Here is a 14,980-nt window from a genome sequence, read left to right on the forward strand (position 1 = left end):
CCTGTGCGCCAAGGGTGTCTCAGGAGGAAAAGTCCACTGTGCAATTAGGAGGTTGCCAGCCTGATGAATGCACCTGGGACCTGGAGAGGGAAAACTCCAGAGTTGCAGTCCCAGGATCTCATGCGGGACCTCACCACCCCATGAGCACAAGGTTTATTAAGGTGGGTAGAAACTCTTAGCCCAGTAATTGACTGACAGATTATTCCTTTGCATGACCACTTTTTCATCTCTATAACCAGGCAGATAACCCTGACTGTGGTGTCCATGGGTCATGGACTGCTGGCCAGAATTGTACTCCCTGCTCAGTAGTACACTTTGAGTGTGGTGGTTTTCTGCTGGTCACCATTAGAAGTAATCTGTTAGCTATATATATTAAGGCACATTTGGTCCACTTTAACATTTACAAAACATTTATCATTTTATTAACAGCTTTATTTGGTAACTGAAAGTTTTCATCTATTTTTCTTAGCATGCAATCCCATTTTTTTTTCCTCCTCTCCTGGAGCGTCTGGATGTCTTATTCCCCAAGTCTTCTACCACTTTCTTAAAATGAGTTGTGGAGAAGCTCAAAGCAGAATGCAGTCCCTCATGCCAGTTTTGGACGAACACACACTCAGTCTAATGAATGAAATCTTCTCTTGAAACTTATCAAATCTCAATCCACGATGGCATGTTGTACATCATAATAAAGGAACATTCCCAGAAATTCAGTTGCAAACTCGTTAACAGATGTAAACAATGTCATCTCATGACGTGTTCTACAGAAATTGGTCATATCAATTGAACTTCAGTGGTAAATGGTCTTCTTGGCAGAGTTGGATCACATTACTATGAAACAAACCACCAATGTCCTGTGATCTTGACATGGTGACAACACACACTTCAAAGGCAAAAAGAACAGAAGATCTCAAGTTCAGAAATGCCAACCCTCCCATGCCAATTCCTAAGGAGATTATAATCATTAGAACAATTTAAAAATTGGTTCCATTTCCTGATTCTAGCTTTATGTATGGTTGGTCATTTTTGTCACTTGTCTGAGTTTTATATTTACTGTAAGCATTGTTTCAAGTGCTTTCCTGTGTCTGTATCTGACCTGTTTTTAAAATTCAGATGCTTCACATTTGATCAAGTGTCATTCAATGAAAATGACAAAAGCAGCATACGGGTAAATGCATCACTGCACATACAGTAGCTATGTTCACTTGTGAGCACACTGGACATGTCATGACCTCTACTGTCTGTCCTAACAAATCTTACTAAGTATGATATAATTTCCCAAGTGACAATGTTTGTTTGCTTAAAAAGTAGTGTTTTGTCAATAGGCTGTATCTGGAATGAATGGCTAAGGAAACCATAAACATCAGTGACATCATAATCCCAAAGGACATGATTATGGTTCCAGTCTACACTCTGCAAGGTAACCCTGAGCTGTAGGCAGAGCCAGAGGAGTTCAAACCTGACACGTAGTAAGCAAATTGTGTTTATCTTTTCCTGAAGATTACTTGTAACAATTTTGCAAAGCTAGTTATCATTTAAGACATGCCAACACAGAATTTCCAAGAAGTGTTTTCACAAAATTATTTCTGGGGAATTCTTGGAGAGTTTGGTCATTCAGTCATACACTGGCAAATGCCAGTTGGGCTCCACAGTTGCCAGTTGGGCTCCACAGGGCCCAGCAGTGGATGCTGGAAGTCATTTTGCAGGGCTCTGGCAGTGTTCGTCCTGTTCTTCCTTGCACAAAGGAGCAGATACTGATCATGCTGATGGGTTAAGAACCACCCAGGGTCCTGTCCAGCTCTCTGACTAACTGCTTGTCTCTCTTCTCCATGGTCTTGAGACTTTGTTGGGAGACACACCAAACCTTCTGGCAATGGCACATATTGATGTGTCATCCTGGAGGAGCTGGACTACCTGTGCAACCTCTGGGGTCCAGGTATTTCCACACTGACCTTTCTGTGTGCAGTTTATTCTCCCCTTGTCTGCGTTTCTTTGGTTTCCTTCCAGAGTCTGAATACATGCAGTTAGTGGGATTAGGTTATTTGGTGATTCTAAATTATCTGTAGGTGTGAATGTGAGTACAAATGCTTGTCTCTGTTTAAGCACTGCAACAGACTGGCAACCTGTCCAGGGTGTACTCTGGCAGCTGGGATAGACTCCAGGCTCTCCCTGCAACCCTGAACTGGGTAAGCAGAAGATGACTTGATGGACATATTCACATGTGGACATAAACAGTGAACTGCAACAAACTGCTGTGGAACTTTGGGAGGATATGAAAACAAAGCACCTGATAAGTGAGATCTCTGGAGAATTACACTGCATAATGCAACATTAATTTAAAACTGTGTTCTAATAATGATATATTTCAGTTGCATTATGTTGTATATTACTCTACATTTTGGGAGCCAAATTAATAGAGAAATAAGATCTTATTCTTTACAGATTTTACAGATTTCCACTTTCAGCTATTTCCAGCATCCTGTAAAGGATGGTACTTTTCCTAACCTTAACAGCATGTGGTGTTTGCAGTGATGCTTAATTAATTAATTAATTTATTTTTTATCTCTAACCTATGCTTATAAATAAAGTGGCTGAAAACCAGGATAATAGCTCGATGAAGGAGCACATGAGCAACAAATGAATGAAAACTGAAAGCCAGCAGCTCGAGGGTGATGCTAGATCAAAACCAAGTTAATTGAGGGACAGTTCAACCATTTAATGTACTTCATTATTGCAGAATTATGTAAATCTCATCTTATATACAGAACTGAAAAGTAATATACCTACACCCACCAAGAAAATAAATCAAGAAGTGATGTTATGCTGCTGTGCCTTTACAGTATATTGTTACAAAGGTTCAGGCCATACTAACAAAAGATGATCCACATGGGCTAAATCCCTGATTGATTAGGAAATGCCCTCCGTATTTTTATTTTTTTTTACTGGATCCTTCTTACATCCAGAAATCATCTTATAAATATTTTTGCATACAAAGTATGCAAAGTCACGAATGGTCATGCTCCATCATAAAGAGTATATATAATCATAAACAGTATATTATTTCAACAGAGCAACTGTGAGCATCAAAATTTCCATCACACTGCTTTTGTTTGTAGTACATCAAAATGACAGCACAGATTAGTGCTGAAAGTCTACACATTCATTACAGTTATTTCAGGTTTAACAAAGGTTCATCTGTCACTCAGTTCAGAAAGGAAAATACACACTTGTATCAGTACAAGAACTGGCACAATTAAAATGACAAACTTTCATCTTAGAGCAGGAAGGTTAAGAGCGTGACACCAGCTTCAGTTTGAGTGATCGTTTTGGGTGTAGCAGGCCCTGGACATCCAGCTCAATGGGGATCTGCAGGGAAGTGCCACACAGAATAAAGTCAATAATAACTCTGCCTTGGCAGCACGGTGGCGCAGTGGTTAGCACTGCTGCCTCACAGTTAGAATACCATCTGGAAGGCCTGGGTTCGATTCCACCTTGGCCCAGGCCTCTGTGTGGAGTTTGCATGTTCTCCCCGTGCTTGCGTGGGTTTCCTCCGGGTACTCCGGTTTCCTCCCACATTCCAAAGACATGCACTTACTGGGGTTAGGTTAATTGGCTAATCTAAATTGCCCATAGGTGTGACTGAGTGCGTGAATGTGAGTGTGAAAGGTTGTCTGTCACTCTGTGTTGGCCCTGCAACAGGCTGGCGACCTGTTCAGGGTGTACCCTGCCTCTCGCCCTATGACAGCTGGGATAGGCTCCAGCCCCCCCGCGACCCTTAACAGGATGTGCGGAAGCGAATGGATGGATGGATGGATGCTTTTGTTTGTAGTACATCAAAATGACAGCACAGATTAGTGCTGAAAGTCTACACATTCATGACAGTTATTTCAGGTTTAACAAAGGTTCATCTGTCACTCAGTTCAGAAAGGAAAATACACACTTGTATCAGTACAAGAACTGGCACAATTAAAATGACAAACTTTCATCTTAGAGCAGGAAGGTTAAGAGCGTGACACCAGCTTCAGTTTGAGTGATCGTTTTGGGTGTAGCAGGCCCTGGACATCCAGCTCAATGGGGATCTGCAGGGAAGTGCCACACAGAATAAAGTCAATAATAACTCTGCCTTCTTATTTAGATCTTCAAACAACTTAAGGTAGAAAGCTCATGGAAAAATGTAGATATATAGCATCAGGACATTGCATGTGTAAAATCCATATGTAATATTATTGTGCTGTGACAGTTTGTGATTTTTGATCGTTGGACTGAAAGACATGTTATGTTACCCTCAATATAAGTAATGAACTAGGCATGAATAATATTTGGACAGGGCTCTTCATACATCATAAAAAAGCAATAACAATCAGAGTGAAGATGATCTGGGCACTCACCTCGGTCTCCTTACACACAGAGAAGCTGTACCTCTGGAGGATCTCCACTATTGCAAGTTTCATCAGTATCAGAGCAAATCGCATCCCAATGCAGTTCCTTGGACCTGCTCCAAAAGGCATGTATGTGTATGGATTGACTGTCCCCTTGTTTTCCTTGCTGAACCTGAGAGCACAGACACACACACTGCAAGTTAACAACAGAAATGGGGTTATGTCCCACAGAGTTCCTTTCAACAGATTTTGTATTTGTCAAATCAAACAAGTGAATCTTTTCCATACCTCTCAGGTTTGAATTTCTCTGGTTCAGGCCAAATCTCAGGGTCCCGGTGCAGTGGCCAGATGGGTACCATGACAACAATATCTTTGGGAATCACAAAGCCATTTATCTCCACACTTGCCTTGGCCACACGTTCCAAACGTGTAGCAATGGGGTACACTCGGAGAGACTCATTGATGACAGAGTCAAGGTACTCCATCTGCATTAGTGCCTGGTACTGAACAGGAGCCTGAAGGCAAACAGGTAAACATAAGTGTGGACCAGGAAAATATACACTGGTGGATGATAGAGGTACTGAGAGAAGCTGAATCCTGTTTCACGGGGAGAATGTGCAAACTTCACACAGAAAGTCCTCGGCCATGGTGGAATCCAGCCTGGACCTTCTTGCTGTGAGGCAACAGTGCAAATAACCACCATCAAATGATCTTATTATAGCACATTATATACCTACAGTATAATTTTGTTTATTGCTAAAATTCAGACTGCTTGTGTATGTTTGCTGCATATCAAATTGTGTGAGATGAGTAAAGAGGTCGTAGTTTCAAACCAAGCTAGACTGTGATGTCACTCTGAGGCACATCTGATGAATGCAACCCCAAAACTGCACCAAGTGAAAACCAGGAGGCTCCTCTGCCCTCTATTGGCAATAATAATAATTTTTAAAAACACAGCTTGAAATTCTGGTTGGGAGACCAAGTATATGTGCTGCTATAACAGTCAGCAATGCAAGAAAATAAAAGACAAAAAATAAGATAAAAGGAAATATAATTAAAACAGCATTGAAAAGAAAACTGCAGAAAAAAAATACAATTTGTTAATTGAAAATTTGTGGGTTTATTGTGGAATTGATGATTATTGCATATTTTTTCTTCTTCCGTGAACCTTATGAGTCACAGAAGCTAGAACTTAGAACACTGTGATTCAGCGGCGGGCTGGGGTTGAAATTCAGCCCGGGAGCTTGGTTTGGAGAGGCCTTTTATCTGATCGTACAACGGAGCAGCAAAAGGGGAAAAAGATGCTTACCTTTACATGGAGATCTGGGTGACTGGTTTGCAGATGTCATTTAAGATTTGTCATGTTTTTACCCGAGATAGTCGCCCCACATGGTTTACACATCGTTTTGTTTGTCACAACGTCAAAGGACAAATGTGTCCATACATCGGCTCTTCTCTTTCTCCCTGCTGACATTGTTTAGTGTCAGTTAATTTCATTATCATTTTTATCCTTTTAGGTAGTTTTTATTTAGTTATCTCGTTTTCGTCATGAAAAAAGGGCCGTTGACGAAAACTATGACGAAAATATTTCATCAACAAAATTAACACTGCTGGGCTATTGTGTTTGTAGCCCCTCCTGATGAAAAAAGAGCCAGCTCTTAGAGCCGAAACGTTCGCAACCGACCATCACTGCCTGCACCTGTGGCTGCGCGAGCGCTGCTGTGCTTAATTGGGTTAAAACAAAAAGAATTCTGATCACCGGCCGATCCGGCCTGGAAACAACCGGCTGTTCGGGAAACCTCCCGAACCTCCCTATGGCCACCCCGCCCCCTGCTGTGATTACACTGATAACAACAAAGTCTGGTAGCTCTGATCTTTCCTCACAAACTTCAATTTTTTTGTATCTCTATTGAATTTTTTTTTCCTCAAGTATTGATGGGTAATTCTGTGGGGAGAAGAGTTTACTCAAGAGAAGGGTTTTTTTTCACTGAAATGGAGCAAATATGGAAGATACCACCCTATTCCAGCTGAGCTAAAGAGGTGTTTTCATGGATGCCATGCTGGTGCAATGATGAAGTGGAGATATCAGCCATTTGTGCCAACAGTCATCATGGGAAACATCAACTCTCTGCCTAACAAATGTGATGAGCTGAATATATTGATGAAGAATCAGAAAGTATACTGTGTGTGCAGTCTTGTGTGTTTTACTGAAACGTGGGTGGATCAAACCATCTCAGGCTCTAATGTGGATCCACCTGGTTTTACCCTCATACAGCCAGACAGAGATGCTAAAGCTTTTGGCAAGAGAAATGGTGGGGGTCTGGCTTTATTTATGAACCACAGATGGTGTAATCCTGCACTTATCACTTGTCCTGATATTGAATTAATATGCAACCATATTATGTAAAATTGAGTCATATAACAATATTTGTGTACATTACACCCAAGGCAACAGCTGAAGTTCCACATGAAGTTCTCAATGAAACTGTTGCTAGGATACAGAATAAACATCCAGAGGCACACTTAACAATGTCAGGAGACTTCAATTATGTTTTTCCTCTCCTCCCACCTGACTGGATACACACAATTTGTTGACTGCTCTACCAGAAAGCCTCCTGAAGCCAACCTTGAACAACTTTGATCATCCACTTTACAACATCTTTATGGAACAAGAAAACATCAGTACAAGAAGACTCCTCTCTCTCCATAGTAAAATGGAGAGATACAGAAAATCATTTGTACCCACAGCCATCAGGTTTTTCAATTCTCATAGAAATAGCAGATGAGCTATGTCAGACGTCAATTTCCCACTTTTTCCGTTCATTGCAACATTGGCATTGTTGGTATTGCTGTTCACCATTACTTTGCTTTTGTCTGAGCTTACTTCCATGCCATATGCTTCTTCTGCTCTGTCTACCAGTTTGTCTGTTAGCATCCGAAGTTCTTGGTTGCTGCCTCCCATCAAGTCGATGTCATCTGCAAAGCGGACGGCCACCGATGGAGATAGATATATGGTGCCCCTCAAGTGCCTCTCTCGTGATGTTGTCGAGGTATAGATTGAAGAGTGCCTGTACAGCAAGCAACCTTGTCTGACACCTAATGTGGTCTTGAATAATTCTCCTACTGGCTATTGAGTAGAACAGCACTGTTTACATTGTGGTAAAGCATCTGGATCACATGGACTAGCCCTTCCTCAACTGAGAAGTAACGGAGGACTTTCCACAGGCCTTTGTGCCAGATTCGATCGAATGCTTTCTTGAAATCTATGAAGTTGTGGTAGAGGTCCTTTTGATGTTCAAGGTGTTTTTCAATAAGCAGTCAGCAGTTAAAGACCTGTTCCACTGTACTGCGTCCAGCTTGAAAGCCAGCTTGTTCTTCGAACAAGATGCCCTTGGCTTGGCTTGTCAGTCTCTGTAGGATTATCTTGAGCATGACCTTGCTTGAATGGCTAATGAAGCTTATTGTTCTGTAGTTCTGGAATTGACAAAGATTACCTTTCTTTGCCAGTGGAATGATGAGGGACTGGGTCCATTCTTTGGACTCCCAAATCCTCCAACTTATTGTAGTGAGGATCCTATCTGTCTTCTCTCCACTGTGTTTTAGAGGTTCAGCTGGAATATTATCTGACCCTGGTGACTTCCCCTGTTTCAGACTCTGTACTACATGTTCCACCTTTTTTCAGAACTGGTGAATCTTCTGGCTCTCTCGTGCTTCTGTCCTTGTCTACAATGTGATGTCCGGAGTGATTAGTTAGTTGTACAGGTCCTTGCAGTACTTGATGCATCTAAGAGGAGTTGTAGTGAGATGTTGCTTTCTGAGCTTCAGTTTAATGACTGGGAGAACTGGGTCACAGCCGCTGCCTATGTCTGCACCACGATATGTCCGATTGTGCTCTTTGTTGCTGCTAGATTTGTATTAGCAGGGAGTCAGAATGAAGTCGATTTGGTTATGGACATGGATCTTTGTTGCATGCTAAGCGGCTCTCCTGGATAGTTTGTGGGTGAAGAGGGTGTTGGCCAATGTGAGCTGATCACTGTGTGCAAATTCTAGCAGTCTTAGGCCCTGTTCATTTCTTTCTCCTATACTGATCTTTCCAACTGTTCCAGACCAGTGTTCATAGGAGTCAGGACCAACTTTGGCATTGCACTATGAAGATGTCAATCTTGGGACATATTTTGATTGCTTCCTCCAGTTGTTTATAGAACTCTTCAACCGCTTCATTGCGTACCATGAATGCAATGCCTTGTTGGTGGTTCTTTTCATCCCCATTGTAGCACAATTTGTGACCTTTTTCTGTTGTCATTTCCCCAAAGCCTGTCCATCGCACCTCACACAAACCCATGATATCTCATTGGTAAGTTGACAGGGCATGCTCCAGTCCCTTCAATTTCCCATGGGTATACATGATGTGGACTAGGGTTTAATATTTTTCCCGAAAATGACATGAATCAAATCCCGGGAAATGACGAGCCATTTCCCGGGAATCCCAGGAAAAAGTTTATTTATTTTTTTATTTTAATTAGGCCTTCTGTAGCCTGTGTCGGCCTTAACCTATTGTGATATTGTAGAGGTAGCTTTCCAGCTATGTCCTGTTATGCCCAGTAGGGGGTAACGTCGGCTTGATTAACGCAATAAAACCTACATCTCGACATTCGAGTGCTCGAGCTATGCGGTGTTGTATCGTTCCTCAACACTCCCTTAACAAATATAATTCGAATATTCCTCCATTGTACATGGAATTATACCAAGCTATTTTACAACTGCTGGTGCAAAACAATACGGTTCATCTCCACAGCATTGATAAAGGCTCAGCCACGCTGTCGTGGCGACATCTGTTGCACTATATCTCCACCAGTGGAACGCTGTAATAGTCATTGAAAAGTTAACTACCGTACTACACTATAATATGGCATAACACAGGGCCTTGAGTAATGCACTACGACTTGGTCATTGCCATTCTGGCAACAGCAAATTTATAACACCGTGTCTGAGGGTTAAAGTAGGTTCGCTGTGAATCGGCTTTTGAAAAACTGGCCGATCCTTATAGCCTAAAAAATATACATTTTACTCAACTCCATTTTAAAAGCGAAATATGTTAAAGCAATCTATTTCATGATAACTTCTTCACACATTAGGCCCGTATCCTAATTCATGATTGTTAGTAAGCGGCTGCAAATGAGGAAAAGAAACACTCGAAGTTAAACAGATATTTCTTTATTGTTCAGGGCAGGCATATTTTATAGGCTATATAATGCAATATAACAATATATAATAATATAAAATTATATAATACAAAATACATTAGGGTAAACACATTGCCTACGATTTCAACAAATTAAAGAGTAAAAATGTACAACTGTGTAATACCTCTATTAAAACGCTTGAGATGAAGGCTGAAGCCTTAAACAGAGGCTGAACGTGCCTGAAATGAAGAATAATGCTTTTCGCATTAAACAAACCCTTCTCTCAATATTTCCTTAAATTTAACATTCTGAAGCTTTCTTTTCTTTCTGAAAGTCAAATCGACGCGCGTGACTTTTTTCCCGGTTTCCCGTCTAATGTTTCCCGGGAAACGGGAAATGGTTCTGATCGCATTTCCCGGGAATCCCGGATCCCGGGATTAAACCCTAGTGTGGACATTTCATGTGCTGATAGTGACTTGATCTGTAGTCAATCTTAGAGTCTTGTTTTGGTTCAAGTAGCATACTTGACACTTCCAACTTGGGTACCTCCAATGGGGATCGCAGCCTTTGTTGACCTCGGCCTTGACCGATCCAATATCTAAGTTCTGAGACTAAGGCTGTAATTTGTAGTACTAAGGCCGTAAGTTCCAGGACTAAGGCCATAAGTAACCTTTAATTACATGTAAGTACAGATATTATACAGGGATGAAATTTAAGTTCTGTGTCATTTCCAGGTAATTTTGTTAAAAAACTAACAAAGTTTCCCTGATCCTACATCGTAAGTAGGCCATTCTTTTCAAGGCGTGGGTCATATTATGTAGTGGCTTAACCTAACTAGAGGTATTTTATAGGAATGTTCCCTGTAAGAAAATTTACATTTACGTATGTACGTGTACTTACACCCTTAGTCTTGGAACTTATGGCCTTGGTCCGGGAAGTTACGCAGGACTTAAATGTACTTACAGTGTACATCCCTGTAAAATATGCGTACTTACCGCCTTAGTCATGGGCCATATTATAAAGTATTACCTTTTGTTCTTCCATGAACCTTAATATTTGTTGCACAGGAAGACCTTGTTTGTTTGCTATGTTTATGTGAAATTATTTTAACACAACTTTGCAACATTTCCTTGTTGTTTCCTTCTCCCTGTGACAGATGTGTGTATGCATGAAATTAGGGTGAACTCTGGAGAGATATGCTAAGGCTAAGGCTTATCACAGAAAGGATTCTCTCACTTTAAGACTCCTGTTCTGTCTCAGACGTTCTCACTTCTCACTTACCTTGTTAGGGAAGGTTGCATCCACCTCCTCCTGCAGCTTTTTCATCACCTGAGGGTTTGTTGCCAAATTGTAAGATAAGAAAGTGAGAGAGCTGCTGGTTGTTTCATAGCCAGCAAAGAGGAAAATCATCGCCTGGGAAAGGATCTCATGATCAGTCAGACCTGGGGAGATAGGAGGGATGTATCCTTTAGAACAGCTGTAAGCTGTGTTTCCATGTGTGAAGATGCATTGCTGTGTATCACCTTTATCCTGTCCTTCACCACTGGAGTTATTGTTTTGCTGAGAGTCAATCATTAGCTGGAGGAAGTCCACTCGAGTCTGAAAGTCAACACACAGTCTGAGAACAGCTGAGATTTCATATCTGAATGGGTTATTTGTACAAACGCATGCCTAGAAGCAGACGTACCTTTTGCTTGGTGGTCTCACGATCAGACTTGATTTTCTGTAGTGCAGTGTAGAAGAAGTCTGTCACAGATGTAGGGAAAAAAGAAAAACCCAGCTTTTCCATTATGGGACCCATGAAGGGAAAGAAGGCTGAAATTAAACAAACAAGACATTAATGGAAGAGGAAGAACAGCAGCTGCATTAATGATAAGATTCAAGATTCAAGAAGTTTATTGCCATGTACACCGCAAAACACTGTAATGATAAAGCTCTATATGAGCTGCATTTGTCAATATGCAATGAACATTTTACCAATGGTGAGGAAGACGGGGCCTAAAATGTTAAACTTCAGCATCTTTTTGAGGTTAGTGACAAAAGGGTCTGAGGGGTTGCTGAGTGAGTCAATGTCCACACTGAAGGCAGTGCTGGTTACTACATCCATACTGTAGGGTCCGAAGAACCTGCAAGACCACACAAACACATCAAAATCCTCTTTATTGTTCTACTAAAAATTAAAATGAAGTACGAAGTACGAAGAGTTCTTACTCTTTCAGCTCCAGAGGTTCGTCTTTATCTGCTTTCTTTTTCATGCTGCTGATCAGGTTGGCTGAATGGTGCTTCATAATGTCAAACATCTAAGGTACAGACAGAAAGAACGAAACTTTAAACTGTAACTGAGTGTTCAGCTGGATGCAATCACATCAGCACAGAGGTACTGCTGCAGCTGTTTGTGCTTTCTCAAGATTGGTGGTCTGTAACAATGGGTGAAATACCTAAAGAATAATCTGCAAAACAAGCTTCGGGGTCATGAGATCACAAAATGCAGAAATAAAAAAGAAGTTTTTATCCATTTACATATTTTTGGGAATTTTATTTTTTATCTCCTATACAGTACCAGCCAGAAGTTTGGTCACATTCACCCATTCATATGAATGGGTGAATGTGACTGGTACTGTATACTGAATATCTCCACTCCATTAATTAATATAGAAAATACTTTTTGGGGACAGTTAAACAGTGAAACCATGAGGGCTCAAAAGCAGATAGCAATCTCTCTGGACCTCAGAGCTAAAAAAAAAACAAAAAACCTGGTGACACCTGCCTGCCTGATCACAGAAACTTTCCCTTAGCCTGAACCAATGTACTCACCCCTCTATCTGGACCAGATTCCTCCAAAAATACAAGTAAACCTCCACATTCTTGTAGTTGCATAAACCCGGACTCCTCTTCCTCAGTGACCTTCCTCTCTTTTAACCAGGACAGAACCCTGGTCTCCTCATGTTTTGCTGCAACTCTCAGATTCCCTCATGTTAAATAAACTCTGTAAACTGTTATTTGTGCCTTCACTGGTTCTACTCTTGAGTCCACCTTAGCAATTGGTTTAGCAGCCATGACATGCTTCAGCACAGAGCTGGGTTGAAAACATTTTTTTTCTCAGCATGCAACAAAAACTGGGCAAAGAGTGAGAGGGACGTACCTCTTTCAGTCTCCCAGAGGTAAAGGAAGGAGAAAGGACACTGCGGATCCTCCTCCACTGATCATCCTCTGCATTGTTGACAGCATCGTACAGTGGCCCATTCAGATGGAAATTCTGTAACAACATTAAAAATGACCTGTTGGTGAAGACAAAAGCTCAAATAAGTTGTGTATTGCGTTTCCTTACCCTGCGGTTGGTGAAGAAAGAGTAACACTCCTTTATCAGTATAGTTTTTATCATGGCAGGATCAGTGATGCACAGCACGGGCTGACGACCATCAAAGATGCTGCACACAGTGGGGAAAAATAATTTAATAAAACTAAAAGTGATAAGTTTAATTTTTCATGCTTTCACACACAGACACTGTTGTTGATCTGGAACACAAGCATAGGTGTTCACCTAATCTACACAGACATTTATCTGTACATGTACATATTTTATATACATTCAGAAACAGTAGATAACACAACTTACCCCCACATTTTCCCATATTTCTTATAGCACTCTTCATCAAAGTTAAAAAATCCCTGGGCGCAAAAGAGAGATAAAAGAGATCATTATTCAAACACATTATTTAAGATGTAGTTGTTGCTGTGAGCATTGAGCAACACCAGCGTTTTTACACATTCTACTCCACACAAAGATCAGGTGTGTGGTGTCGGCTGCTTGACAAATACAGGACCTGATCACAGAGGTCACAGTGAAAGAAAAAGCTTGTGAGGCCCAAAAATAACAGTACAAAACAATAGCAAATACAAATAACTGAAGTATTTAAATCACTATCCAAAAATGAATGAGGATGAACAATTAGCACGATTCTTAAAATTGTAGCTAAAATGAGAGTAATTACATATAGTTTGCTGCTCTAACACTACACACAAGAGCAGCATTCAAAGTTTCTAAATGTCACACATTTAGAGCAGTCCACAGTGTAGTTGGTGTGCAGTGCTTGTAAAAGTATCATTACCCACCTTTTTATATGCCAACATATTGCCAAAAAGAGGGACAGGTGAGGGACCAGGGATGCCTAATTTCTTAAATGTCCCATGTGTCCAGCAGGAATACCTGGAACATGGAACAAGTGGAAGACAGCAAAAAAAAAAAAAAAAAAAGAGAGTAGTACAAAGAGTTCAAATAACAGAACAGTATCCAGTATTTGTTCCAACTTACACAAACAACAGTGTGATGAGGGCAACCAGCAGGGTCCATGTCTCTGCTGACAAGAAGAGGTAGTACGACATCTCTCCAGTGTTCCTCTTTTCTCTCAGTGGTAATACAAGCTTTCAGGACCAGAGCCTTTTATCTCCTGCTGTACACACCTGTTGCATGAGTAACGGCAGTCTGTGAGAGTTGAACCAATGACTGTAGGAAGCATCGAGTGAATAATTAACCGATGCCCACAACTGGTTCCTTGCCCACAAGTGGTGAAAAAAAAAAAAAAATCCAAGAAATGTAGATATATAAAAATTCCAAAAAACAAAGAAAAATAAAACATATGCTAAAGAAACACATATTTTCGAACATTAAATGATTTATTACATTACATTACAACATGTACATCATAAATTTAGAGATTTCTTCAAAAATAGTCACTTGCCCGATAAGAGAATAGAGAAAGAGACTGGAGCACATTTATTGTGTAATCAGTATATTAGCTTTTATTAGCAATCTTCTGGCCTTAATTATTGTACTGCTTGGTTTAACAAAGGAAAAACTGTACACATTTGATGACATAGCTTTGATTAGTATACAGGTTTTGTTATTTTTTCCTTTAAACTCATGATATTTTTGTTACAGAGAAATCGAATACTGTGTTTTTCACACTGCTTCCTGGCATAACTGAGCAAATTAGGAGGACAATCGAGTTATTATCAACATTCATATAAACATGCTCATACAGTACTCACCGAAAAACATGGCCAGGCATGTCCTCAGACGTGTGGGTTCTTTTCCTGCTTTTCTTCCACATACAAAGGGCAAGAGGCTGGATTATGAAACACAGCCAGGCCACTCCTCCTGTGTAATAATGACTGAGATCAGCTAGAGGTCGCCCCAGTACAGCCAAACAAGAAGGAACAATGGGCTTAATTCCTTTCTTCTCTTTAGAAACATTGATCACATTTATTTGCATGTTTGTTACAGTGGTATGCAAAAGTTTGGGCACCCCTGATAATTTTCATGATTTTCCTTTATAAATCATTGGTTGTTCGGATCAGCAATTTCAGTTAAGTATATCATAGCAGACAAACAGTGATATTTGAGAAGTGAAATGAAGTTTA

The 14,980-nt window shown here is 40.6% G+C and overlaps 1 protein-coding gene across 2 annotated transcripts; it reads right to left on the minus strand.

The window, feature by feature from the left end:
• Nucleotides 1–3,749: 3,749 nt before the first annotated feature.
• On the minus strand, nucleotides 3,750–14,679 carry LOC115780379 (cytochrome P450 3A40-like). 2 transcript variants are annotated; one of them, XM_030729547.1, is made up of 14 exons: nucleotides 14,609–14,679; nucleotides 13,872–14,020; nucleotides 13,673–13,766; nucleotides 13,176–13,228; nucleotides 12,888–12,987; nucleotides 12,702–12,815; nucleotides 11,771–11,859; nucleotides 11,537–11,685; nucleotides 11,247–11,374; nucleotides 11,083–11,158; nucleotides 10,841–11,001; nucleotides 4,665–4,891; nucleotides 4,386–4,548; nucleotides 3,753–4,076 (listed from the first exon to the last, which is right to left on the minus strand). In XM_030729547.1, the coding sequence occupies exons 2-14, from the start codon at nucleotides 13,940–13,942 to the stop codon at nucleotides 3,999–4,001; spliced, it is 1,503 nt and encodes a 500-aa protein (XP_030585407.1). In that variant the 5' UTR covers nucleotides 13,943–14,020; nucleotides 14,609–14,679; the 3' UTR covers nucleotides 3,753–3,998. The 2 variants fall into 2 exon arrangements, with proteins under 2 accessions (XP_030585400.1, XP_030585407.1); XM_030729540.1 differs by having other exon boundaries at nucleotides 3,750–4,076; nucleotides 10,841–11,158.
• Nucleotides 14,680–14,980: the final 301 nt, after the last annotated feature.

The sequence above is a fragment of the Archocentrus centrarchus genome, chromosome 1 (genome assembly GCF_007364275.1).
Source record: "Archocentrus centrarchus isolate MPI-CPG fArcCen1 chromosome 1, fArcCen1, whole genome shotgun sequence".
In the NCBI taxonomy this organism is placed as follows: Eukaryota; Metazoa; Chordata; class Actinopteri; order Cichliformes; family Cichlidae; genus Archocentrus; species Archocentrus centrarchus.